Here is a 24,411-nt window from a genome sequence, read left to right on the forward strand (position 1 = left end):
TCCGGCCAATCTAGCAGTTCGAAAGCACAAAGTGCAAGTAGATAAATAGGTCTCTGGCGGGAAGGTAAACAGCGTTTCCGTTTGCTGCTCTGGTTCACCAGAAGCGGCTTAGTCATGCTGGCCACATGACCCAGAAGCTGTACGCCGGCTCCCTTGGCCAATAAAGCGAGATGAGCACCACAACCCCAGAGTCGGCCACGACTAGACCTAATGGTCAGGGGTCCCTTTACCTTTACTTGAAATATAGTAGTAAAACCTGTTTGTCTGTCATAATCCAATTTAGAAAAGTAAACACATTTATGGTGTATTTGATTAATCTTATTTCAAACATTTTTTTACAAGGTATCTGATATATTTTCAATATAAAAATTTAGTTCTAAATTAGGAAGTTGTTCTTTGGAACTGAAAACTGCCTTTATACCAAGCCAGACCAGCTGGCTCAATATAGCCTCTACTGGGTGGAGAACCTATAGCCCTCCAGATGTTGCTGAAGTAAAACTCCCAGCATCCCTGACCATTAGTTGTGTTGGCTGAGGCTCATGGGAGCTGGAATCAAACAATATCTGAAGGGCCACAGATTGCTAGAGGGGATGAATCACCAGCTTGGGGGATAAAAAAAGGCAACCCCAACCCTTAACTGGCCCCTTTTTGCAAACTCTTTAAGTGTTTTTGCCTGGCTGGAATGACTGCTTGAACTCTGATAATACATTTTGCTTTACTGGAAGGAGGGTAGAAAAGGGTGTGTGTAGCAACTAGACTACTTGCACAAAGATAACATTTACATTAATTGCTGTGCCCACTTGTGGCTCTGGCCCTGTCAATCAGTGGCCCTTGGGAATTTGTCCCCATGTCTGAAGAAAACTTCCCACCCCTGGTCTTACATCATCATGACTTCCCAACTGTTTTGAGTCCATGAGCACATTTGGAATTGTATTAAGAGTATTGTGAAAATGACCACTGCTGTAGGGAACAGGAGCAGTTACGAAACATTGAGAGTATCAGTATGCTCTTCTTGTTTTATTTCCATGTGTGTGTACTGCACACTCTGATCACACACACACACACATGCAATGGAGTGGGAGAGAGAGAAAGCCCCAAACAAAGAGGGGCGGGGCGGGGCCAAAAAAACATACAAAGCAGGAAGGAAGAGAACCACAGAGAAAGAGAATGCATAAAATGGTGAAAGGTGGGGGAAGCTCAGCCATGGATGGAAGAGCAGGAAAGGGCCAGTCTAAGTCTAGCATTGGTGTAGGACAGGGATCAGCAACCTTTTTCAGCCGTAGGCCAGTCCACTGTCCCTCAGACCATGTGGGGGGCCGGACTATATTTTGAAGGGAAAAAAAGAATGAATTTCTATGCCCCACAAATAACCCAGGGATGCATTTTAAATAAAAGCACACATTCTACTCATGTAAAAACACCAGGCAGGCCCCAGAAATAACTCAGAGATGCATTTTAAATAAAAGGACACATTCTACACATGTAAAAACACCAATTCCCAGAGCATCCGCAGGCCGGATTGAGAAGGCGATTGGGTCGCATCCGGCCCATGGGCCTTAGGTTGCCTCCCCCTGGTGTAGGAGAAGCCCCCACTCGTCATAGCTTTACTGGTAGCTGCAGTAATTACTTCCTGCTTCTCTGCTCAGCAAAACAGTAGTGAAATAATTGTCCTGTGTCTCTCTCCTCCCCTTGGGCTTCCTGATTTCTCCATGTTCCTGATAGTGTGCTGTAAAAAAGAGGACAGCCTTGTGTGGACACAATGAAAGATATCTGAGCATGCCATGGCATCCACAGGTGTTTCTTTGGGGAAAGGTGCCTTATACTGCCCGACAGCAGCTCTTCAATGTTTCAGATGGAGTTCTTTCCCATCCCTGCTTGTAAATGCCAGGGAACGAACCTCAGACCTTTCAAGTGCAAAACATATGCTCATCTGTTGAACAATAAGCTTTTAGTACTATTTATTTTAGTGATATTTATTAGGTACCATGGCCTTCATCCAGAGATTTCTGTGCATCAAGATGCACATAAGGATCTCCTGCATGTTGGGTCTCTGTTCTTTTCAGTAGAGTGATGTAATTAGAGGAAAGGGTTGATTACACTGTATGCTTCAACTAACCATCTGTGTGTATTGTATAACATCAGAATCCGCAAGAAAAAAGAAGAAAGACTAAAAGGACAAGAACTAAAGATGAAAGAGAAGCAAGAGAAACTGAAAGAAGAGCAGAAAAATCCTGCAATTGACGTTTCAATTGGGTATGATCAGTTGTTAATAATTACATATATAATTAGGATAAGTGCTTAATTTCATATGCTAGGGTTAGTGTACACAGTTTCAATTTAAATATTTCCATCAACAATAAAAACTTCTTAGATTATCTTGCTTTCTGGTTATTATATTTACGTAATATGATCACAGGAAGATAAAATAGTTAAATATATATCAAATTTTATACTATAGGTGGGATAACATAGTAAAAGAGTTCAATACACACGCATGCACATTGATCTTTATTATAAAACACTTTGGAAAATCAAATGTGACCTATCAAAAGCCAGCCCAGCCAGATCCGTTTTCATCTCCAGTAAATGTGGACAGTGTGGAGTTCTCTGCTTGTGGGAGTAACTTTATTCTGTGTGTCTTTTTCTTAATGTGGCGCACAGTGCAATTTTGCAGACCGCTCTATGGTGTGTTACAATATGCTATGCATGTGCAATTCCCTATAACTCTTTGAACTTGGAGGGCTTTATATTTTTTGGTATGTCTATTGTATCAGTGAGGAGGAGCGGGAAGAGCTTGATACAAGCACAGAGAGCAAAGAAACTGAATCAAAGGAGCAAGACTTAGATGCTATGACAGATGAGGAAGATGACATTGTGCCAAACAAAAAGAGAAGAGGAGGTAAGTTCATTTCTAGTGCATTTTCATTGCTATGTATTGATTTTCTATTGCTGTACATTCTTGCTTCTAGGGTTTTTAATGGAAGGCAAGCGTAGAGTTAACTTCACTACCTGCATCATCCTGTTAGATAGAGCTTCATTTCTTTTTATGGATTTATAATTCCACTGATCTAGTTTGATACAAGGCTGCCTCATTCATTACCCTTTTCCATCATGGGTTTCTAATACTTGTATCTACGGTACAAAACCTTTCCCCTCGTTTTATGAGCCAGCACAGTAGAGTAGTGGTTAGAGTGATGGACTAGAACTGAGGAGACCCACTTAACCATGATGTTCACTAGGTGCTCTTGGGTGTAACTTATCTCCCAGGGTTGCTGTGAAAATAAAAGAGGAAGGAAGAAGAGCCATGTACACTTCCTTGAGCTCCTTGAAGGCGAGGTGGAATGCAAATGTAAGAAATTAGTTCAGAAACATGCAGAAGACAGAATTTCCATATAAAAATTGTGAATTGGGCCTATAAAGACATTAGTTGATTGATGGTACAAAAAGAGCAGAAGAAAAATTTAGAAGTTACGATATCTTGCTACCTGCTTGAAATTTTCTTGTGTTATTTGTTTGGGCAAACGCCTGCTTGTGCTACTCTAAGCTACCTGTGCTATGTATAGTTGTGTCACTTTGGTCAGTGAGTGGCCAGGTAATGTATTAAATAAAGAAATAAAACATTTTTGCTTGCTCTTTCAGGAAGAAGACAGAATGGCTTTAAAGATCTGGCAAGGCAAATAGAGACAACTGGTGAAAAACGTGAGCCACTCACTCCAGAGGAGGAAGAAGCTTTAAAACAGGAACAGCAAGCAAAAGAAAGGGAACTTACAGAAAAGATTCAGAAAGCCACAGCCTGTACAAATATCTCTCCTTTGGGCCGGGACCGCCTATACCGACGCTACTGGGTTTTCCCATCTGTTCCAGGATTATTTGTGGAAGAAGACTATTCTGGTCTTACAGAAGATATGTTGTTGCCTCGGCCGTCTTCATTTCAAAATAATGTACAGAGTCACATTGCAGATAAATCTCAGACTGCTACTAAAACTTCAGAGTCTTTGAAGACAGAATCTACCTCTAACAGTCACCAAGATTTCCATACTGGTGCTACTGTGCAAGTGTCGTTGCCAATACATAAGCCAAACCGGTGGTGCTTTTACAGTTCTCAGGAACAACTGAACCAACTTCTAGCAGCTCTCAATTCCAGAGGATACAGGGAAAGTGCCTTAAAGGAAATTCTTTTGCAGGAAAAAAACAGAATATCTAAACAACTGGACAGTTTTGCTGTAGAAAAATTCCATATTTCAGGTAAATATTCTGGATTTTGTGGAGTATATCGTGGGTGGGGATTGCCTGCGCCTTACCTTCTCCACTCCTTCCTTCCTTCCTTCCTTCCTTCCTTCCTGTGCTGAGTACCGGTTTCACCCCAGTGCCTTGCAGGGCCAATGCAGCTTGCTCCTCCCTCAACTCTTCAACGTCGCAATGTGTCACTATATCACGATGTTTGGCTGGTGATAGCAGTGTTGAAAAGCTGATATCACCCAGTCCTATTCACAGTTCAAAATGTGAACACAAAATACATAATTAAAAAGAAGAACGAGAATGAAAACAAACCAATATCCCCTGCTCCCACAAACACATTTAAATGTTAAGCAGCCAGAACCAAAGGCCTGATTAAAGAGAAACATTTTTGCCTGATGCCTAAAGATATGCAATGAAGGTGCCAGGTGAGCCTTTCTGGGGAGAACATTCCACAAACGGAGCCACCACAGAAAAAGCAGTGTGCACCTGCTCATTCACATTAAAACAAAGTAGTGTAAACTATGGCTTAATGTAATATTCAAAGCCATAGCCTAGCTTGCCATTTTCTGCTGGAAAACAAAGTGTTGTCTTACACAAAACAAACCAGAAAAAATATACAGTGGTACCTCAGGTTACATATGCTTCAGGTTACAGACTCCGCTAACCCAGAAATAGTATATCGGGTTAAGAACTTTGCTTCAGGATGAGAACAGAAATCATGCAGCGGTGGCACAGTGGCAACAGCAAGAGGCCCCATTAGCTAAAGTGGTGCTTTAGGTTAAGAACAGACCTCCAGAATGAATTACCGTATTTTTTGCTCTATAGGACGCACTTTCCCCCCTCCAGAAATTAAGGGGAAATGTGTGTGCGTCCTGTGGAGCGAATGCAGGCTCCTTCGCTTCAGCGATAGCAACGCGAAGTCTCCGAAGCACAGAGGGAGCGCTCCCCCCGTGCTCTGGAGGCTTCGCGTTGCTTTCGCTGAAGCCGGGACAGCAAGACTCTCCTGGCTTCTGCAGAGAGGGAGAGCTGCGCAGCGCCCCTTCAGCCAAAACGGGAGGAGAAATGGAAGGGGCTTTGTTTCTCCTGCCGCTTTGCTGAAGGGGCGCTGAACAGAGAAGGGGAGATTTTTTTTTTCTTGTTCTCCCCCTCTAAAACAAGGTGCATCCTATGGAGCGAAAAATACGGTGAGTTCTTAACCTGAGGTACCACTGTAGTTTATGGATGTTGTTTGATACAATAGCACACAAGTGGGGAACCATGTCCCAGATCCTTAGAAGAATTGCCCTTGCTGGCCAAATGAGGTAGGTGGCTTCTCTCACCAACCTGTGGGTGCTTGTTTTCTGCTAGGAACGTGTGTCCTCAGTGCAGGGTTGAATTCCACTCTCTCACCCTTTAACTGACATCACAAGTGCAGTCAGTTGATTGTCAGGTAGGTGTGGTTTGAGGGAAATGGGATTCATGGGACATATTGGACCACCCTGCAGGCCACAGGTTCCCCGCCGCTCTGCAATAGCAATTTACCACTGCATTCCAAATAACAGCCTTCTAATTTGAAGCTGTCTTGGGTTTTACACTTTCCTTATTTGTGGTCATTTGAGCTGATGTGAATTTTTTGTTTGGGGAGAAAAAAATGTAATTGGCTTTGGTGATACTCACCTGTCTATACTGCTCTTAGACAATTTGTTTAGGTAGCATGCTTTTGGTCTTGGTTTGAAGGAGCTATAACTTCTTTATATTTTAATGCTCGTTTGGAAACTGCTACTGAAGGTATTGGTTACTTTTACAGAGAAACCTCAAAATGAAAGCAAGTTGTATCCAGTACGTGGGAAAACACAGAATACATATGATGCAGCTCCGATGTCTGCAGAAAAGCAGCTTGAATTGAGGCTCAGAGACTTTCTTTTGGATATTGAAGACAGAATCTATCAAGGAACTTTGGGCTGTATTAAGGTATTTTACTATTTGTGTTTTTATGATGAATATTGTGCCTTAAAACCTGCTTGACCTCTGTGGACATAATACCTTTCCCTCAAACCAGAAGATCTTAATAATTTTAGACCAATAGCAAATGTCCCCTTTTGGGCAAGGTTCTTGAGAGTGGTTGCCAGCCGGGTCCAGGTATTGTTGGAGGAGGCAAATTTTCTAGATCCATATAAATATGGGTTTCGGCCTGATTTTGGTATGGAAACTGTCTTCGTCACCCTGTACGATGGAGAGAGACAGGGAGTGCTGGTTATTTCTTGTTCTCCTGTGATATTATACAGTGGTACCTCGGGTTAAGTCCTTAATTTGTTCCGGAGGACCATTCTTAACCTGAAACTGTTCTTAACCTGAAGCACCACTTTAGCTAATGGGGCCTCCAGCTGCTGCTGCTGCACCGCCACCCGAGGTACTATTTCTAGGTTAGCGGAGTCTGTAACAAGAAGCGTATGTAACATGAAGCGTATGTAACCCGAGGTACCACTGTACTGAAAAGTGGGGTTAGCTCTCCCAGTGCTTGAAGCCTGGAACGAAGTCGCCTCACAAAACCTTTTCCAGCTCCATTTCCTTGAAGCAACCCCAGTTACTTTCCTGTGTTTCACTTGAGGCAGTAGCATTTCTGCATTTTTAAAATTTATTTTGCATTTCTGCTATATCAGTGTGATTCAGGCCTGTGTTCCTGTGTCTGGTTTTTGTTTGTTTTTTGTTCGCTGTATACCAAGGACACGTTTAGTGTTGTTAACGGTGGATACTTGTGATTTTTACTTGTTAAGTGAATCAATTTAGAAAGTGAGTTAATTTGGATAATGGACTGGAAGAGCGTCAAAACTGAAGCTCAAACAAACAAGATTGAAATGCTGCTGGTGGGTGATTCCTCTTACCAGCTGAATAGTGGGCAGCCTGCTCTATATGGGGTCACACTCCCTCCGAAGGGAGTGAGTTTGTAGTTTGATGATTCTCCTGGATCCATTGCTGTCACTTGAGGCACAGATGGCCCCTGCGGTGTGGAGCGATTTCCATCAGCTTAGACTGGTAGCTAAACTTTATCTGGACAGGATAACTTGGCTACAGTAATCTATGCTCTTGTAATCTCAGGGTTGAACTGATGCAACATGCTTTATGTTGGGCTGCCTTTGAAAACACTTCTGAAGCTTCAGTTAGTGCAGAATGCAGCTGGCCAGCTGTTGACAGGTTCCAGGCAAACAGTTCATTATTACACTAAATCTGATACATCTATGATAGCTGCCAGTATGCTTTCAAGCCACATTCAAAGTGCTGATTTTTACTTAGGAAGCTGTTTATGACTCAGGATCTTTTGGAACACCTATTCCAATATGAACCTTCACAGACTCTTGGAACTTCTTCAGAACCCCTTCTCCATGTCCCCCCTCTGAGGGAAGCTTGGAGGGTGGTGGCAAGGGCATGGGTCTTTTCAGTTGCATCTGTGGAATGCTCTCCCCCAGTGAGGTCCACATAGTACCATTATTGAAATCTTTCTGGTGTCAAGTAAAAACTTCTCTTTTTTTCCTCAGTGTGCTGCCAAGCTCTCTGTGGCTGTTAAATACATTATTTTTTATTTTTTAATGGTATAATGTGTGTATATTTATGTTTTTAAATGTGTTATAAATCACTTGGAGACCTTGGGGTAACAAGTGACTAACAGGTCTAATAATTAATAATTTTCCATTTGCTTGAAAATGCAACTTTTAAAATCAGCTTTGTTTTAAGCCTTTCAATAATTGTATTATGCTTTATAGGTAGCAGACAGGCAAACTTGGAGGACAGCCTTAGAAAGTGGGCAATACGAGTTACTAAATGATGAAAACAAAGAAAATGGTATAATGAAAACTGTGACTGATGACGTAGAAGAGATGGAAGTAGATAATCAAGCAAGAGGTATTGCAAGAGACAGGTAATACCAGCAACCTTTTAGTTGTGCTATTTAAAATTAATAATGGGATGGGTAGTTTGCTTTTCATTCTTTTGCTCCACTTTATCCAGTGAAGAATGAAATTTTTGAGGGGGGTGGTTCTTAACTAAAAGCATTTCCCTGCATTGTGGTATTTTTAGCAAGGCCAATTCTTCCAAGGATCTGGGACATGGTTCCCCACTCCTGTGCTATTGTATCAAACAACATCCATAAACTATATTTTTGCTGGTTTGTTTTGTGTAAGACAACACTTTGTTTTCCAGCAGAAAATGGCAAGCTAGGCACTCACCCTCAAAAGCATGGCTTTGTTTTGAAAACGCTTGAGGACAAAAATTTGGCACAGCCCTAGTAGTGATGCTGTAATCATGTTAAATATATTTGATGTTTGGCTTTCTCTGGAAATTGCTGAACAAATGACACCTTCTTGATTATTACCAATTATGATGTCAAGAGACAGCATTCCTATTTTCAGTTCCGTGAAGCAATAAAATAGCATAGGTGTTTCATTGTGAAATAATGGCTGCATTCTTTCATTACTAAAATTGTGTGTTTGATCTACGCAACTCAAATATATCAATGTATTTGGATTATAAGATTTCTAAACTAATTTTATTTTCAATTGCTGAATTTTTTCTTTTTGTTTTGGAGTTTACAAATCCTCAAAGCACCTATATTGTAGCCCTTATTTCTTTCCAATACAGTGGTACCTCGGTTTACGAACTTAATCCGTTCTGGTGCCCTTCCACCGTTCAGCTTCCGTTCATAAACTGAGGTAAAGTTCGCAAACTGGAACACTACATCTGGTTTTGCGGAGTTCGTAAACCGAATAGTTCGTAGACAGGACTGTTGTAAACCAAGGTACCACTGTATTCTGTTTCTTGAGATGACACCTGTGTGAGCTTTTCCATAACTGATTTAACTGACCTGACCTGAGAATTGTGCTCTTTCTTTGTTAGTTTAAAGTTATGTTTAACACCATTGATGGCATATTTGACTTGCACTGCTGAGGCCAGTTTCACATAAGATAAATTTTGTACACAGATACTCTGTCTCAGGTGAATCAAGTGTGTAGGTCTTTTTTGCTTCACGTACTTAAGGGCTGTGATTAGTGCTTATTTTTGTGGCTAATACATATTCGAAAACGAGTGTGCTAATCACACATTACTGGTATATGCTGGCTATACACAATTGCTATACAGAAATGATTGTGTAAGAAATTGTGTGAAGTGGCCCTGTTAGGGATTTTTGTAACACACAAGAGTATGTTGAGGTGATATCAGGTAATGTTCTTTTGAGATCTTACTTGGAGCAGAAAGCATAGCTCCTGGAAAACACTACTTCAAAAGTTTCAGTTTCGTTTCTTTGGATGAGGCCTATATAGAAGTTACTAGTACATTGTGCACAGCATCCATGGAAATCGCTCTTAGTGATTAGATTAATATAAATATTTATATATGTATTAATGAAAGTTCCAAGAGAGACTTCATAGTTATTATTCTGCATATACACTACCTAAACTTGATTTGTGTACTTGGTTACTTGTGGAACAAATGCTTATTTATTTTAATGAAGTCCACAGAATGCATGTTTGTACATTCTTGTTCTGCTTACACCACCAATACAATATAAAAAGTATATGTAGTTTAAAACTGATGAATTTTAAACTTTAATTTAGATTGATTGTATTAAAACCTGAACCTAGAAGCACCGCTTCAACTAATACAAGCACTCCGCAGCCCGTGAATAATGTTGTCCATTACTTGGCATCAGCACTGCTTCAAATACAGCAAGGCATTGAACGTAAATTCCTCAAAGCTCCACTTGGTATGTACCTACTTCTAGAGCCCTGTGCTGGTTATGAACAAAAGAATAGTCCATGTCCAAAGAATGTGTCGACAAATTGCCAGTTACTGTACTGAACAAGTTTTAACAAATGCAAAATTGCTTTAAACTGTGTTGTGTTTTAAATTGCTGCAACTCACCCGGGACCTTATGGTGGTGAAGGGCAAGTAAACTCAAAATAAGAATGGTGATGAAAATGCTCTAGAATTGCCAATCTGGAGTCAGGTGGCCTGGAACATATTTGAAATAAATCCGCCACAAAAGTGGGATGAATGGATTGTGTGGGTGTTTGGCCACACCTGAACACAAGATTCACTTCCTTGATTCACTGTGTTCATAATTGTTGGGGGAAATGTGATCCACTTGGCAAATGATGAATGATGGTAAGCAGAGGTGCCAGATTGCGAGGGCTAATGTCATGCATGTGATGCCACACGTGACATTGATGTCCCATGTACAATGTCAGGACGTCAGGAGGGACCAGAGGCGGAGCCAAACACGGCACCTTCAGGGCTTCAGTGACGGGGGCTCCTCCTTCACCGACGGGAGGCTGCTTCGACCCTCCTTCCCCTCTGCGGTGGCAGGAGAAGGAGCGGGCTACTAGAGCTGCACTACGTGTGTCTCCGTGCTTTGCCTCTGCGCTTTTGGACATTGAGGGGGTGGGCCCTACCCCCAAAATACTCAGGGGGCCCAAAAGGGCTCGGCCCCCAGGAGCTGATACCCCTGATGGTAAGAAAGCATCTTGTGTACTGTGAGCATAGGCCTAGGGTATGCATGGTTACTTTTGGAATAGGAAGCACCTCTTCCTATCCCTTTGTACTGATCTGGGAATGTGCTAATAGATCATGTGAAGAGACGTGATGTAACACAGCTCTGGATATTGATGCACATCCAAATATCAACATTAACTGCTTAGTTTTAGGGAAATAGGGTGAGCATGCTAGTGAAAGGTTCCCGTTTATTTCCAAACCAGGCTTGAAATAACTGTATGCGTTTAACACTAGGTGATGCAGAAGACAATAAAAGAGACCAAAAAGGGGATAAAAGGAGGAAAAGAGAAGATCAGCCTAGTCAGAAAGATGGTAAATGATTGACATTATTCCATATTTAATCTTTTAAAATTACATTTCATCTGCTGCAGGTGTCTTTAGTATATTAGTCCCATGATCAACTTTTGAGTATAGCAATGCAGCTTTGAAATAATGGGCAGTATCAAACTAAACCTTTCCATGAGCATGAGCACTTTTGGCTGCATAAGAGAACTTTCCCTCTTCCCACAAGCCCCACCAAAGCTGTTGTTTGCTTTCCTCCAAACATCCAGAGCAGTTTTAGAGGGCCGACAGGGAAAGGAGAGGGAGGGGAAGTTCCTTGCACAGCCAAATCTGCTTGTAATATTGGAAATGTTTATTGGATACCACCACATAGAATCACAGTTGTGAAAGTCTTTTTAGAAAGGAATAGTGAAGAGCTTAAGGATAAAATATTTCACTGAACTTTTACCTTTATTTTGGTGTCTTGACCCGTAAAAGATTCCTAATGCTACAGCGATCTCTGTAGCCAAACTGAAATCCAACCATATATCTTGAGCTGGTTCAGTGCCTTCTGAAATCAAAGTTTTCCTCTGTGAAGGTAGTGATAACTAGAAAAAAGTCAGGACAGGGTTACACTGCCCCTAACTCAATATCTGCTTCACTATTGATACTGAGCAAGTTCTCTAGCGCACCTAAAACACTGCACTAACGGAGAGGAATCTCCTTCTACTTGGGCAGCTGCATTTGCATGTTGCAATAAACTGTAGTCAATGGTTTACCGTGAAAGCAGACAGCTCCCATTTCACTTCTCCGTTAGCACAAGTAGAGTGACAAACCATGTTGCTTGACATAGTGCTACATATGAATTAAAGGATTGTGGTTGCTTCGCTTCAGACTATGATTGGGAAGCCCAAAGTTGTTCTCGGCTACCCAGTCATGGTTTGTTCGTATGAAACAAGCCAGGATCCCCATCTGAGACGCAGCGCTCAGTCAGGGATCATGTTTTATTCCCTCCACTTGCACTAGGGCCGTGGTTCCCAATGTGGGGCACACACACCACAGGGGGGCAATCTGATATATTTTGGGGGGGGCACAATTCAGGGATGAGTTAACAGTGAATGGCCTTTTAGGCTTGCTCCATGTGAATAGGAGTTCACTTTTTGAATAAGAATTATGTCACGGGGTGGGGGGTGGGAGGCATCAGGATTTTAAAGATGCTTAGGTGGGGCATGGCCAAGAAAGGTTGGGAACCACTGCACTAGGGGAAGAACAATATCCGTGTTCACAACAAACCATAAGCTATATGTACAAATGTGGCCACTCATGTCCTTTTTGTTTAAAACATTTTGAGCTCACTCTTCTGCCTTAATGTGAGGCACTCATGGTGACTTGCAACAAAAATCATAAAAAATAGAATGCTCATGAAATTATATAAGATAAACTTAAGAAGTTAAAGAAACCGCGAAACAATAGAAAACCAGCAATAGGCATTCAAGTGTTTGACAAACCAAAAGCTTGTTAGAACAAAGAGAACTTTAGCTTGACCCAAATGTAACAGGTGATCGTGCCAGCTGGTAATCCAGAATCAGGACTTGGCCACAGAGAAGGCCTTGCTTGTATTCCAAATGAACGAAGCTTGCAGCAGGCCCTCTCCTCTTGATCTTGAGGGAATGGGCAAGTTGATACAGTTAGAGGTAGTCCTTTGTATAATCTGGTATCAAGTCATTTAGAACTTGTCTCCAGTGTAGCTTGTGTACCAGGACAACCTAGGCGCTATCAGTGCTGCAGTCTGCCCAGTGGCTCCTCATTTGCATACCCTGCCTCTAGCTGTCAGCAGTAGGTCTGTGCAATGCATGAGCACATGTGGGAGCAGAAGCTGGTTAGAGAGGGAGGCTGAAGCATTCAAAGTCGGAGTGGAAGCAAGCAAGAAAGATGGGGTAATGAATAGACAGTGTGGTTGGTGCCAGAGATGGAGGGGAAGGAAGGAGGGGGGCAAAAGGGATGGTTGTACCGAGAGAAAGAAGAAGCACCTGGTGGTTGCTGTACCTTCTGGCCTTCCCCTTCTTTCTTCCTCAACCCCCACCCCTAAGTCTTCCGACTTTGTGCCTGGTCTGCCACCAAGCCAGGAAGTCTGCCCTGACTGACTCCTAGGTGATAGCCATCTCTTCTACTCGGAAGAATGAGGCATTGAGCAGTGATGCAGGAACTGGAGAACCAGTGTGCCTGGGTGGGTGGAGAAGGGGGAACTGAGTAAAGGTGGCTGGGAAATGGAAAAGTTGTCCGGGGGGGGGGGGGCACCTGAGGGCAAGGAACTGGAGAGTTCACTGAAATAAATTAGAAAGAGAAAATATTAATATTTTAAAATAAGAATAAACTGGGAGTAGAGAGGAAGGGGATAAAAGAGGGAAGCTGTAATAGAGGAAGAAGTGGACATAAAAGGAACAGGAATTAAGGAAACGGACAGTTTGGGTTTGGGGAAGAGAGTGCAAGTTAACTGAAAGGAGGAGAGAAGGTCCCCTAATTTGAGTAAGTTTGTTTTCTCCTGCTCTGGAGGCTAGTACCTGAGCCAAAAGATTCAAGTTACAGGAAGGGAGATTCTGACTAAACATCAGGAAGAACTGTATGGCAATAAGAGATGTTCCACAGTGGAACAGATTCCTTCAAGAGGTGGTGGACTGTTCTTCATTGGAGGTTTATAAGCAGAGGTTGGGTGGCCTTCTGTCATGGATGAGATTCCTGCATTGCAGGGGGTTGGACTAAATGACCCTCTGGGTCCAACTCTACAATTCTCAGACTCTATGATTCTCTGCAAATTCTTGGAGCTTTTATTGCCTTATAAGCAGCTAAATCCTTATTTGTTGAGGGTAATGAAGCTTCAAAAAGGATTATCACCCAAGTGCCTATACATCATTTCCTGAATGGATGAATTGCTTATTGGGAAATGCGCACTGTGTGTGTGTGTGTGTGTGTGTGCGCGCGTGCGCGCGTGCGTGTTTGTGTCTGTCTTTGGAAGAGTGAGGATATTCTCTTGTCTTTTATTATGATTGGAAGGCATCAGGCAACTTGTAACTTTAATAATCAGTTTTCATATTATTGGTCCTTACAATGAACACCCAGTTGTCTGTAAGTGATATGCCCTGTATATTTATAATTTGATTCCATTTTTATGATTTATTTATTTAATCATCATGTCTTCTAATAGCAAACTCATGTGGTGAGTGCCAGCAGGATTATAGCCAAAATGGGGTGATTGAGAAAAGGAGAAATATATCGCCATGTTTAGGGAAGTTTGCAAAAGTAAAAAGAAAATAAAAATTAAAAATAAGCAGCAGAAATAAAAATGGAAATGTGGACTTGGAACGAAATGCACCACTAGAGGAAGGCAAGGCTGACTGGATGAGTATCTGAACAGGAACCAATCCATTGGGTGACATACCGTATTTTCTCAAATCTAATGTTCACTTTTTTTGGCCAAATTATGTTGCAAAAATTAAGGTGCGCATTAGATTCGATGGCACATTTACATTCGCCAACAAATGCTTTTTTTTGGTTTCAAGGTTCTGAAATGGAGGTGCGCATTAGATTCAATGGCGCATTAGACTCGAGTAAATACGGTAATAAGACACCTCTCCCTATCAAGAGATAGGCTTTCTTAGAAATTCCACGGCCAGTTCATATCCCAAATCAGTGTATATGTGAATTTAGGATTTTTTGGGCCCAGTATGCCTCACTTTTTTCTTGCTGAATCTCATTTTCCGTTTTGTTGCCCATGTTTGGAATGAGATCCCTTTGGAGCTGTTCCCTGTTCCCCAGGTGAGCTACAATTTGGTAGTGTTTGCAAATTTGTCTGCCTTTTAACCCACCCCTAACTCCTTTTCATTTATGAACAAGTTAAGTAGCACCACCCAACTCATGTTGTTGGAAGATCCTATTCCTTTCTTCCCTCCATTGGGAGAACTGTCAAATCTATTCCTACCTCATTAAAGAGGCAGCAGAAACCTGCTTTTCATCTCTCCCCCTGCCCATAGGTTACTTAGCCAGTTTCTGATTCATAAGAGGACCCGGCCTCTAATTCTAGGAATAAGTTGTTTTTGTATAATGAATACAATTATTGGGAGGTTTGCAGCGTAATTGTTCTTTATCACTCTTTCTTGTAAAGATGCCAGCGATGGTGGCCGTTCACATAAAACAGTCTTGGACCGTTGGAGAGAATCACTTCTGTCTTCTGCTAGCCTCTCTCAAGTCTTCCTCCACCTCTCAACACTAGAGCGAAGTGTAATCTGGTCCAAATCTATCTTAAATGCTCGCTGCAAAATGTGCAGAAAGAAAGGAGATGCTGAATGCATGGTGCTGTGTGATGTCTGTGATCGAGGCTATCACATTTACTGTATAAGACCAAAGCTCAAGGTAATTCAAATTTTGCTTTGCTTTGTTTTGTTTTTAAATTGTAACCATAAGTAGTAGTTGCATTTTACAAAGGCATGCTGCCTCTTTGTTAGGTTGTTCCCGATGGAGACTGGTTTTGCCCAGAATGTCGACCAAAGCAGCGTTCCAGACGCCTCTCATCCCGACAGAGACCTTCTGTGGAAAGTGATGAAGAGGCCGAAGAACAGGTTGAAGAGGAGGAAGATGAAACCAGTTATGAAGATACTGGACATAGTGAGGAAGAAGGTGATGAAGATGAAGAGGATGAGGACAACTCTGATTCTCAAGAAGAGGATGATGAAAGGTAAATCAGCCACCAAGCTGGCTCTGTCCATGCAGAATTCTCACAGCCTTTAATATGATATGTCACATGGTCGGCTTACTTAAAATTTTAAATTTAAGGTACAAAATTTTGATTTGTTAAAAGTGATTTTAAAAAATATGATTACAAATTTCCAGGAAATGTATTATTTAATATTTCTAAGAGCTACCTGCAAATGTCATCTTGGGATCTCAATGGGATCACATTTTTAACAAATATTTTGTACATATATTTTAAGTAAGCCCATCATGTGACATACTGTATATTAAAGCCCATGAAGTTCTGAAGAGATTGGTGTTTTTGGCTCTGACGTATTTCAACCCTGGGCTGAGCTTTAAAGGTTTTGATCATTCAACAAGTGTACAAAATATTAAGAAAATTGGACAACATGAGGTAAGAAAGCTGGATCACTTGATATGGAATCACCCAGGGGTATAGAGTTTTGTTTAGGGTGTGTACTTGCAATTAAGATAGGATAACTATGGGTAGCTTCTTAGTTTTAAATTTGCAAAGAAGAATTTGTCATTCTATAATTGGTAACCTGACAGTTATTGAGACAGTGCAAATGTATCCGTCTAAAATGGTTAATTGAGTGCTAAATTCACAACTTTGAAGAATAGAGAGGATCAAAGATACTAGTTGTATCACAGAAATTGATACTTGTAACTTCTTACAGCTTATCCAAATCAAGAAAACCTCAAGTAAAACTTGCTTTAAGAACAAGAGCTGCAAAACTTGCAACCAGCATCTCAGGTCAATACAGCCAGCGTCAGAGTACTGGAAGATACAGTTCCCGGAGTCAGCAGAATACACCTAAGCAAACCGGATTTGCAAGTAAAGCTACTGGGAAGGGCATAAGAAAGACAAGGTCTGCTCCTTCATCAGTAGCAAAATCATCAAGACTTAGCAGCCGTACAACTCGCCAGAATCGAGATTTGCTACAAGCAGACACATTTATAGAGTTGACCAGTCCCCAGAGGCGACGCCGAGGAAGGAAGACAGCAGATAATACTCCAGAGAGTAGTCCTTCCAGTTCTCTCGGCTTCAGAATTGTTGATGCTACAGATTCAAAGGAAAAGAAAAGTTCTCCCATTCCTATTGTAAAAAATTCTCCTCAAGACACAGAGCCCAAAAAGAGGGGTAGGAAACGACTATCTACAGGTATGTTGAATCCTTAAAATAATATTGGCTGTAGAATGAATTCAGAAGTTTCCATCATAGTATATATCGGAGCTCTCCAAACTTTTCATGTTGGTGACATACTTTTCAGTGGGGTTTTGCCATATTTCAAGAGGTAAAAATCTGGCACAAAAGGTTGTTAAGGTTGTTGAGCTTTTTTAGGGCCCTTCTGCCGCCACCGAGCCCGAGCCACCAATGCCCACCACAACCATCGCATTAACCAGTGTCCCAAAATCCAGGACATTTGGCTTAAAATGCAAAATTCCTCCCAGATGGGCATGTAAGGCCCCCAGAAGAAGAGATGTCTGGGAATTCCAGGACGTATGGCAACCCTACTTTTTAGACATGCATCATTTCGCGACATAGTAATTCAGTTTTACTAGCAAACTGGAGCTTAAACTAACCCCTTTCCAGCCCTGGGAGGAGCACGGGGAGCATTCGTGTGACATACCTACACACTGCAGTCGATACGCTAACGTGTCACAATATACAGTTTGGAAATCTCTGGTATATGTAAAAGTAATGTGAATTGGCCTTAAAGCATGGCAAAACGGATGTAGAACTAGGGAGGTTTGTTATTGTATCCTGTGGCTTTTCATACTCTTACTGCATAATGTATTTCTTAAACAATTTGTTTTTCCCCAGAGCCGTCTCCAATGCCTTTGAATAGGAGAAGTTCAGGACGTCAGGGTGGAGTTCATGAACTGTCTGCGTTTGAGCAGCTTGTTGTGGAATTGGTGCGTCACGATGACAGCTGGCCTTTTATGAAACTAGTGTCCAAAATCCAGGTAAATAGATTGGGTCCATTTTAGTAAAAAGTGACATTTACTGACAAACCAGGAATAGTCAAAAAGAGGAAGAATAGAAAAATACTTCTGAAATTCAATCTCTACATTTGAGTCATATCTAGAACTAAAATACCCAAGTTACTATAATAACTTGGGTATGCCTCGCCTATTTTGAAGATGTAAAATTGGTGGAATATATGGGCTAATGTTTTTCTGGAACTCTCTAGCTTTCTCCATAATCCAGCGCATGTTTGCAATTTGGTCTCTGGTTCCTCCTCCTCTTCTAAATCCAGCTTGCACTTCTGGGAGTTCTCGGTCCACATACTGCTGGAGCCTACCTTTTAAGCATAACCTTGCTAGCGTGTGAAATGAGTGCAATTGTGCGGTAGTTGGAACATTCTTTGGCACTGCCCTTCTTTGAGATTGGGATGTAGACTGATCTTCTCCAATCCTCTGGCCACTGCTGAGTTTTCCAAACTTGCTGGCATATTGAGTGTAGCACCTTAAGAGCATCATCTTTTAAAAATTTTAAATAGTTCAGCTGGAATACCATCACTTTCACTGGCCTTGTTATTTGCAGTGCTTTCTAAGGCTCATTTGACTTCACTCTCCAGGATGTCTGGCTCAGGGTCAGCAACGACTAAACAACAACAACAACAAAATGGGCTAATGTAAGGGACGTGGGTGGCGCTGTGGGTTAAACCACAGAGCCTAGGGCTTGTCTATCAGAAGGTTGGCGGTTCGAATCCCCACGATGGGGTGAGCTCCCGTTGCTTGCTCCCTGCTCCTGCCAACATAGCAGTTTGAAAGCACATCAAAGTACAAGTAGAGAAATAGGTACCGCTCTGGCGGCAAGGTAAACGGTGTTTCCGTGCGCTGCTCTAGTTCGCCAGAAGTGGATTAGTCATGCTGGCCACATGACCGGAAGCTGTACGCCGGCTCCCTCAGCCAATAAAGCGAGATGAGCATCGCAACCCCAGAGTCGTCCGCAACTGGACCTAATGGTCAGGGGTCCCTTTACCTTTACGGGCTAATGTAGTGCTAATGCCAGAGGGATTGACTTTTCTCCAATCCTTATTTCAATGCTATGACAATGGAAGTGTAAGAGACAGTTCAGCAAAGTCAGTGTTGGGTCATGAAATTCAGAAAGGCTTCTGTTGTTGGCTGTGTGAAGAGGGAGCTTGTTAACTCCAGGTTCAGCATTTTCTGTTTTATTCATAGCTCAGCGATTATCGGGAAGTAGCTGAACACACACCATGGATGGGTAATGTCACCACCTTGCAACTGAAGACAGGAAATGCAAACTGATGTTTTGCATTTTAACTTGGTCCAGTGAATGACAAACTGCAGGAACAGATTTAATAGATCCAGAAAGGGAAACATTATTAGGAAAAATACTCATAAGTTTAAATTGACTTGTATTGTAAAACAATGTAATGGCCACAAGATGGCGATGTTACCCAGCCATGTTGCCTGTTAATCACCTAGAAACACCCTTCAGGTGAGAACCAGCTGTTCCACTTTTTGAACATTGAACAATGAAAAGTGCATACAAATTCAGGACATGATTCTGTACTGCACAGTTTTGAAACCAGGCTGATCTATTGACCTGTTCTTAAGAGACGATGGATTGGAAATATGTAAAATACATACCTTGTAACTGCTGCTGTTGTTGTTGTTTAGTCGTGTCCAACTCTTTGTGACCCCATGGACCAGAGGGCGCCATGCACTCCTGTCTTCCACTGCCTCCCACAGTTTGGTCAAACTCACACATTCCTGATATTCAGAAAAAGGCAGGACTGCCTGTTTCGGTGGGCAGATTAAAAAGATTTAACTTCTGAATGAGGTCTCTTGATTTATTGCCTAAAAATCATGAAAAATATTTTGATTGTACTTTTTTGCTCTTTCTCTCTGCATTTTTAAAAAATGTACTTCTTTACCCAAATGCAGGTACCAGACTACTATGATATTATCAAAAAACCTATTGCCTTAAACATAATCCGTGAAAAAGTCAACAAATGTGAATACAAACTAGCTTGTAAGTAAAGTTTTCTAAAATAATTCTATTTCTGTTGCTTTAAACACAGTTTAATTTACAAGGCATCTGAATGACTTTAGTTTTATGTTATTCTGAAACAGTGGAGCATTAGGAGTTATGCTCCCAGCAGTGGGCATTCAGCATATTGAACAATACACACTTGAACATTATTTACCTCTAGCTGAAATGTGAGAATACTCTCTTGTGAGCCAAAGTAATCCACCGTAATGGTGGTGGTGTCTTTGTCTAGGAAACATTGATTTTGGGATTATCTATAATTTTTATAACATTATGGACTAAATGTGTATTTGTTTTTTCTTCCTTACAGCAGAATTCATTGAAGACATTGAACTGATGTTTTCAAACTGCTTTGAGTATAACCCACGCAATACAAGTGAAGCAAAGGCTGGAACAAGACTTCAGGATTTTTTCCGTGTTCAGGCTCACAAGCTTGGACTTCCTCTTACTTCTAGTTACATGGACCGTGCTGCTCCAGCAGCCAAAAAATCCCGAATCTAACGTCTTCCTTTTAAAGGACTTCTATTAGAGGAATCCTCTTATATTTTCATGGAAATGAAATATTTAAATCATGCAGCCATAGAAAGCAATAACATCTGTCACACCTTGGAAGTGTGACCTGCACTATGTTCTCAATTATTAAGCACTCAGGAGAATGTAGGAAAGATTACCTTTGCTACAGTTTTGTTCAGTGACTAATAACTTTGATCGATGTGTTTTGAATACAGTACTGGTTTACAGTAGCTTTTGTACTTTTAATGACCATTTTGTGTCAAAATACCTTCCAGAAATATTTTTCTTCAGCACCAGATAATATTATTATATTGTTTAGATCTTGTAGGAGCTGTGGCATTGTCTTGTGAGGGTTCTACCTAGGCTAAAACAGTCATCTGCAACGCAGTGGACATCTGAAGTCACTTGAGCACAAAGTTTTGACACTACAAGTGAATGAGTACACCTTTTTATCATTTAAATTAGTGTGCTGGTGCTGGTTGGAGAAATTCAGTCTGACTTTATTAAGTAGATATTTATTTAGCATTCAAATAATTTGTGGATTTGTTTTTGTATTTATAAAAAAATTTACTTGGAGGATAAAGAATTCATTAATTTCCTGTTTACTCTGTGTTTAGTTGTTTAAACCTCTCATGATCAGTTAATTGTCCTCTACCTGGCAGTTCTTACAGCAAAACTGAAAGTTTATTTGTACAACTTCTGAGTGTAAAAAATAAAGTGAAACATTTTTCAAAGTACTACTTGCTTATCTGTATACTAGTGGCTGCCCAGTTCTTGGGTGAAGCAAGAATAGATAACAGGACTTGCCACTTGTTGATTCTATCAGCAGCATTTCTTAATTGATTTGTGATCCTTTAATGTTTGCAGATCTGTCATGATGAACTATTCCAATACCCGTGTCCATACTACTCCTGCAGATGTCTTGAAAACTACTTATTTAATTTTTTCTAAAACTTTTTGTCAATAAAGTAAAACAAAAAAACTTTTGCCTCAATATTAATCTTGGGTGACTTGGAAATTTGCCTCTGTACAAAAGACCAGAAACATAAGGTTTCTAGTAACAGTCAATTCTCATACTTTGTTATCAGAATACAGTAGCCCAAATGTGAGTTACTCAATTCAGTCAATCAGTCATTTTATTTGTATGCTGCCTTTCCAAAGTTAAAACAGAGCAGTTTACAACATGTTAAAATTACATAATTACAAACATAACATAACAAGTCTGTGGTTTTCTAGAAGTTGCTGGACTACAATTTCCATCATCTCAGACCATTGGCCTTGATGCCTTGAAACTAATTAGAGTTGGAGCTTAACATCGATACCAGGGAAGGTCCTAGAAGAGATAATTCAACAAAGATTCAGCATGAGTTTCTCAAAAATGTCATGCCAGACCAATCTGATTCCTTTTTTTGATGGAATTACAAACTTGGTGGATCAGAGAAATGTGGTAGACACAGTGTATCTTGATTTCATTAAGGCTTTTGACAAAGTCCCCCATGATATTCTCTTGAGGAAGCCAGTAAAATGTGGGTTGAATGAGATAACTGTTAGGTTGATTTGTAGCTGGTTAACTTACCAAACTTGAGTACTCATTAATGGTTCCATGTCATCCTGAAAAAAAGTGACAGGTTGGGTGCCACAGGGTTATGTCTTTATAAATGACTTGGATGAAGGAATTGAGGGGATGCTCATCAAATTTGCAGATGACACTAAAATAGGAGTAGCTAATGCCACGCAAGACAGAATCAGAATTTAAAATGACCTTAACAGATTGGAGAACCGGGCACAAGCTAACAAAATGAATTTCAATAGAGACAAACGTAAGGCACTTAGGCAGGAAGAACCAGGTACACAAATATAGGATGGGGGACACCTAGCTTCAGTGCTTTTTTTCTGGGGAGATGCAGGGGTACGCATACCCCTAAACATTTTGTGAATCTCTACTTTTGTCCATTTACTGTATTTTTCCCAATTCGAACTATAAAATTGTGATTTTCTTGAGTCAAAATGAGAGTACCCCTAAACATTTTTTTTTAAGATAAAAGAACACTGCCTGGCTTACTAGCAGTACATGTGAAAAGGATTTAGGGGTCTTGGTGGACCACAAGCTTAACATGAGTCAACAGTGTGATGCAGCAGCAAAAAAAGCTAATGCTATTTTAGGCTGCATCAATAGAAATACAGTGTCCAGATCAAGGGAAGTAATAGTACCACTCTATTCTGCCTTAGGACCACACTTGGAATACTGTGTCCAATTCTGGGCAGCACAATTTAAGAAGAATGTTGACAAGCTGGAACGTGTGCAGAAGAGGGCAACCAAGATGATCAAGGGTCTGGAAACTAAGCCTTATGAGGAGTGCTTGAAGGAGCGGGGTATGTTTAGCCTGGAAAAGAGGAAACAGAGTAGATATGATAGCTTTCTTCAAATAACTTGAGTGCTAGCACATGGAAGAGGGAGCATGCTTGTTTTCTGCTCTGGAAAGTAGGACTCGTTGCAATGGCTTCAAGGAGATTTTGACTAAACATTCGAGAAGACAGTAGGAGCTGTTTGTCAGTGGAACAGACTTCCACAAGAGGGAGCTTTTAAGCAGAGGTTGGATGGCCATGTGTCTTGGATGCTTTAGCTGAGATTCCTGCGTTGCAGGGGGTTGAACTACATGACCCTTGGGGTCCCTTCCAACTCTTAAGATTCTGAGTCCAACAACATCTGGAGGGCCAGAGGTTACCTATCACTGTTTGGAAGGTATCTAATCTGCAGACAGATGGATTGCTGAGCAGGATAAGTACTCCTGAAAACTGTGGCTGAAGTCTTGGGCATGAGCAACAATGTGCTTGTAAGTATGTTCGTTTCATTTACCTATTAATGTGAGGTATGCTGCAAAAATTTAAATGGACCACAAGAGAATCTCACCTGTCTGTAAAGCACCCATGGGCATTGCATTTTTGTACAGGTCAAGCATAGGCATAACTTTATACTTTTATAAAGCCATTATAAACGATGGATCCCGCTTGCTGTCTTGGCTTCTTTGATCTTTGGGGCTGGGGGGGGGGGGACCCAGGCTTCCCTGGCAGCCCCGAGAAGCAGTCTGTCCACTGCTCTTTGGGGCTGGGGGGGGTCATTTTTTTCCTTGCTTTCCCCCTCTAAAAACTAGGTGCGCCTTATGGAGCGAAAAATACGGTATGCTACATCTTGTTGTGTGCCTACCTTCATTCTGGTACTTTGCCTTAGCCGTTGATGTTTTTTTCTGTTAGTCCCTTTAGTCAAGAGAGCGATCTAAGCTAAAAATGAAAGGCATGCCTCTGTTATTTGGTGCTCCATCTGACGCAGGTGCCTTCACTCCTTCAGCAACTCTGTTGCCCCTTCTCTTTAAGTCACAAGGTGGGCCAAACTCAAGTGCTGGCTGTTCACAGAAGCACTCAGAAGAGCCGGTGCAGTACAGTGTGGTACAGTGGTTACAGTATCGAACTAAGATGGGAAGCAGGCATACCTATGCCCCCTAGCCAAGGGGGGCAACCGCCCCCCCTAAATCAATAAAAATACTTACCTGAGGTTCTGCCGGCGCAACATAAAGCCTGCCCTCCCCGACATAAATCCGGGCTACGCCCATGGGAGCAGGGTTCAAATCCTCACTCGGCCATGAAGCTTACTGGGTGACCTTGAGCGGGCCACTGCCTCTCAGCCCAACCAACCTCACAGGGTTGCAGTGGGGATTAATTCAGGAGGGGGGAAGAACCAGGTACGTCACCTTGAGCTCCCAGCAGAAAACGGCGGGATATCATTGCAATGAAGTAGAAAGAATAGTCGACAGTTGCCTGTCTGCGAAGAGCTGCCGCCTGCGCTTGCTCCCCGGCCCTCTCGCTCCGTCGAGAGCGCGGAGAGGGAAGCAGCTGGTCCTCCTTCCTCACGGCTCCCTCAGCTGAGCGAGGAGGCCAGGCTGGAGGCAGCTGCAAGAGCGCCCGCTGCTTCCAGGCGGTGCCCCGGTGGGCCGCTCCCTCCCGGGGAGCGCCGGCGGCTGCAGCAGCAGCTTCGCGGCCACCTCCGCGGCTCCCCCTCAGTCTGCGGCTTGGCTTGGCCGCGCAGCGGAGGAGGGAGAAACAGCCGAAAC

General features: G+C 41.9%; 1 protein-coding gene and 1 long non-coding RNA gene across 11 annotated transcripts in view; one reads left to right on the plus strand and one right to left on the minus strand.

Annotated features, from left to right (window-relative positions):
* BAZ1A (bromodomain adjacent to zinc finger domain 1A) overlaps nucleotides 1-21,042 on the plus strand; it is a 43,319-nt gene extending 22,277 nt beyond the window's left edge. For 5 of the 9 annotated variants that reach the window (XM_077925990.1, XM_077925987.1, XM_028720815.2 and 2 more), the window contains 13 exons: nucleotides 2,143-2,253; nucleotides 2,775-2,899; nucleotides 3,640-4,245; nucleotides 6,026-6,189; nucleotides 7,977-8,131; nucleotides 9,825-9,973; nucleotides 10,996-11,073; nucleotides 15,182-15,429; nucleotides 15,522-15,751; nucleotides 16,446-16,930; nucleotides 17,594-17,736; nucleotides 19,687-19,774; nucleotides 20,103-21,042. In XM_077925990.1, coding sequence (XP_077782116.1) covers nucleotides 2,143-2,253; nucleotides 2,775-2,899; nucleotides 3,640-4,245; nucleotides 6,026-6,189; nucleotides 7,977-8,131; nucleotides 9,825-9,973; nucleotides 10,996-11,073; nucleotides 15,182-15,429; nucleotides 15,522-15,751; nucleotides 16,446-16,930; nucleotides 17,594-17,736; nucleotides 19,687-19,774; nucleotides 20,103-20,293 — 2,773 coding nt within the window. In that variant the 3' untranslated portion in view covers nucleotides 20,294-21,042. The remainder of the gene's footprint in view (nucleotides 1-2,142; nucleotides 2,254-2,774; nucleotides 2,900-3,639; nucleotides 4,246-6,025; nucleotides 6,190-7,976; nucleotides 8,132-9,824; nucleotides 9,974-10,995; nucleotides 11,074-15,181; nucleotides 15,430-15,521; nucleotides 15,752-16,445; nucleotides 16,931-17,593; nucleotides 17,737-19,686; nucleotides 19,775-20,102) is intronic. The other 4 variants (XM_077925994.1, XM_077925989.1, XM_028720853.2 and 1 more) reach the window with 2 other exon arrangements.
* Nucleotides 4,333-24,228, minus strand: LOC144327268 (uncharacterized). Of its 2 annotated transcripts, XR_013392258.1 has the most exons (5): nucleotides 24,052-24,228; nucleotides 23,511-23,584; nucleotides 19,390-21,638; nucleotides 11,492-11,630; nucleotides 4,333-4,484 (listed from the first exon to the last, which is right to left on the minus strand). It is a non-coding gene; the product is annotated as an uncharacterized LOC144327268 (long non-coding RNA). The 2 variants fall into 2 exon arrangements; XR_013392257.1 differs by lacking the exon at nucleotides 23,511-23,584 and having other exon boundaries at nucleotides 4,334-4,484.
* Nucleotides 24,229-24,411: the final 183 nt, after the last annotated feature.

This window comes from Podarcis muralis, chromosome 1 (genome assembly GCF_964188315.1).
Source record: "Podarcis muralis chromosome 1, rPodMur119.hap1.1, whole genome shotgun sequence".
NCBI lineage: Eukaryota > Metazoa > Chordata > Lepidosauria > Squamata > Lacertidae > Podarcis > Podarcis muralis.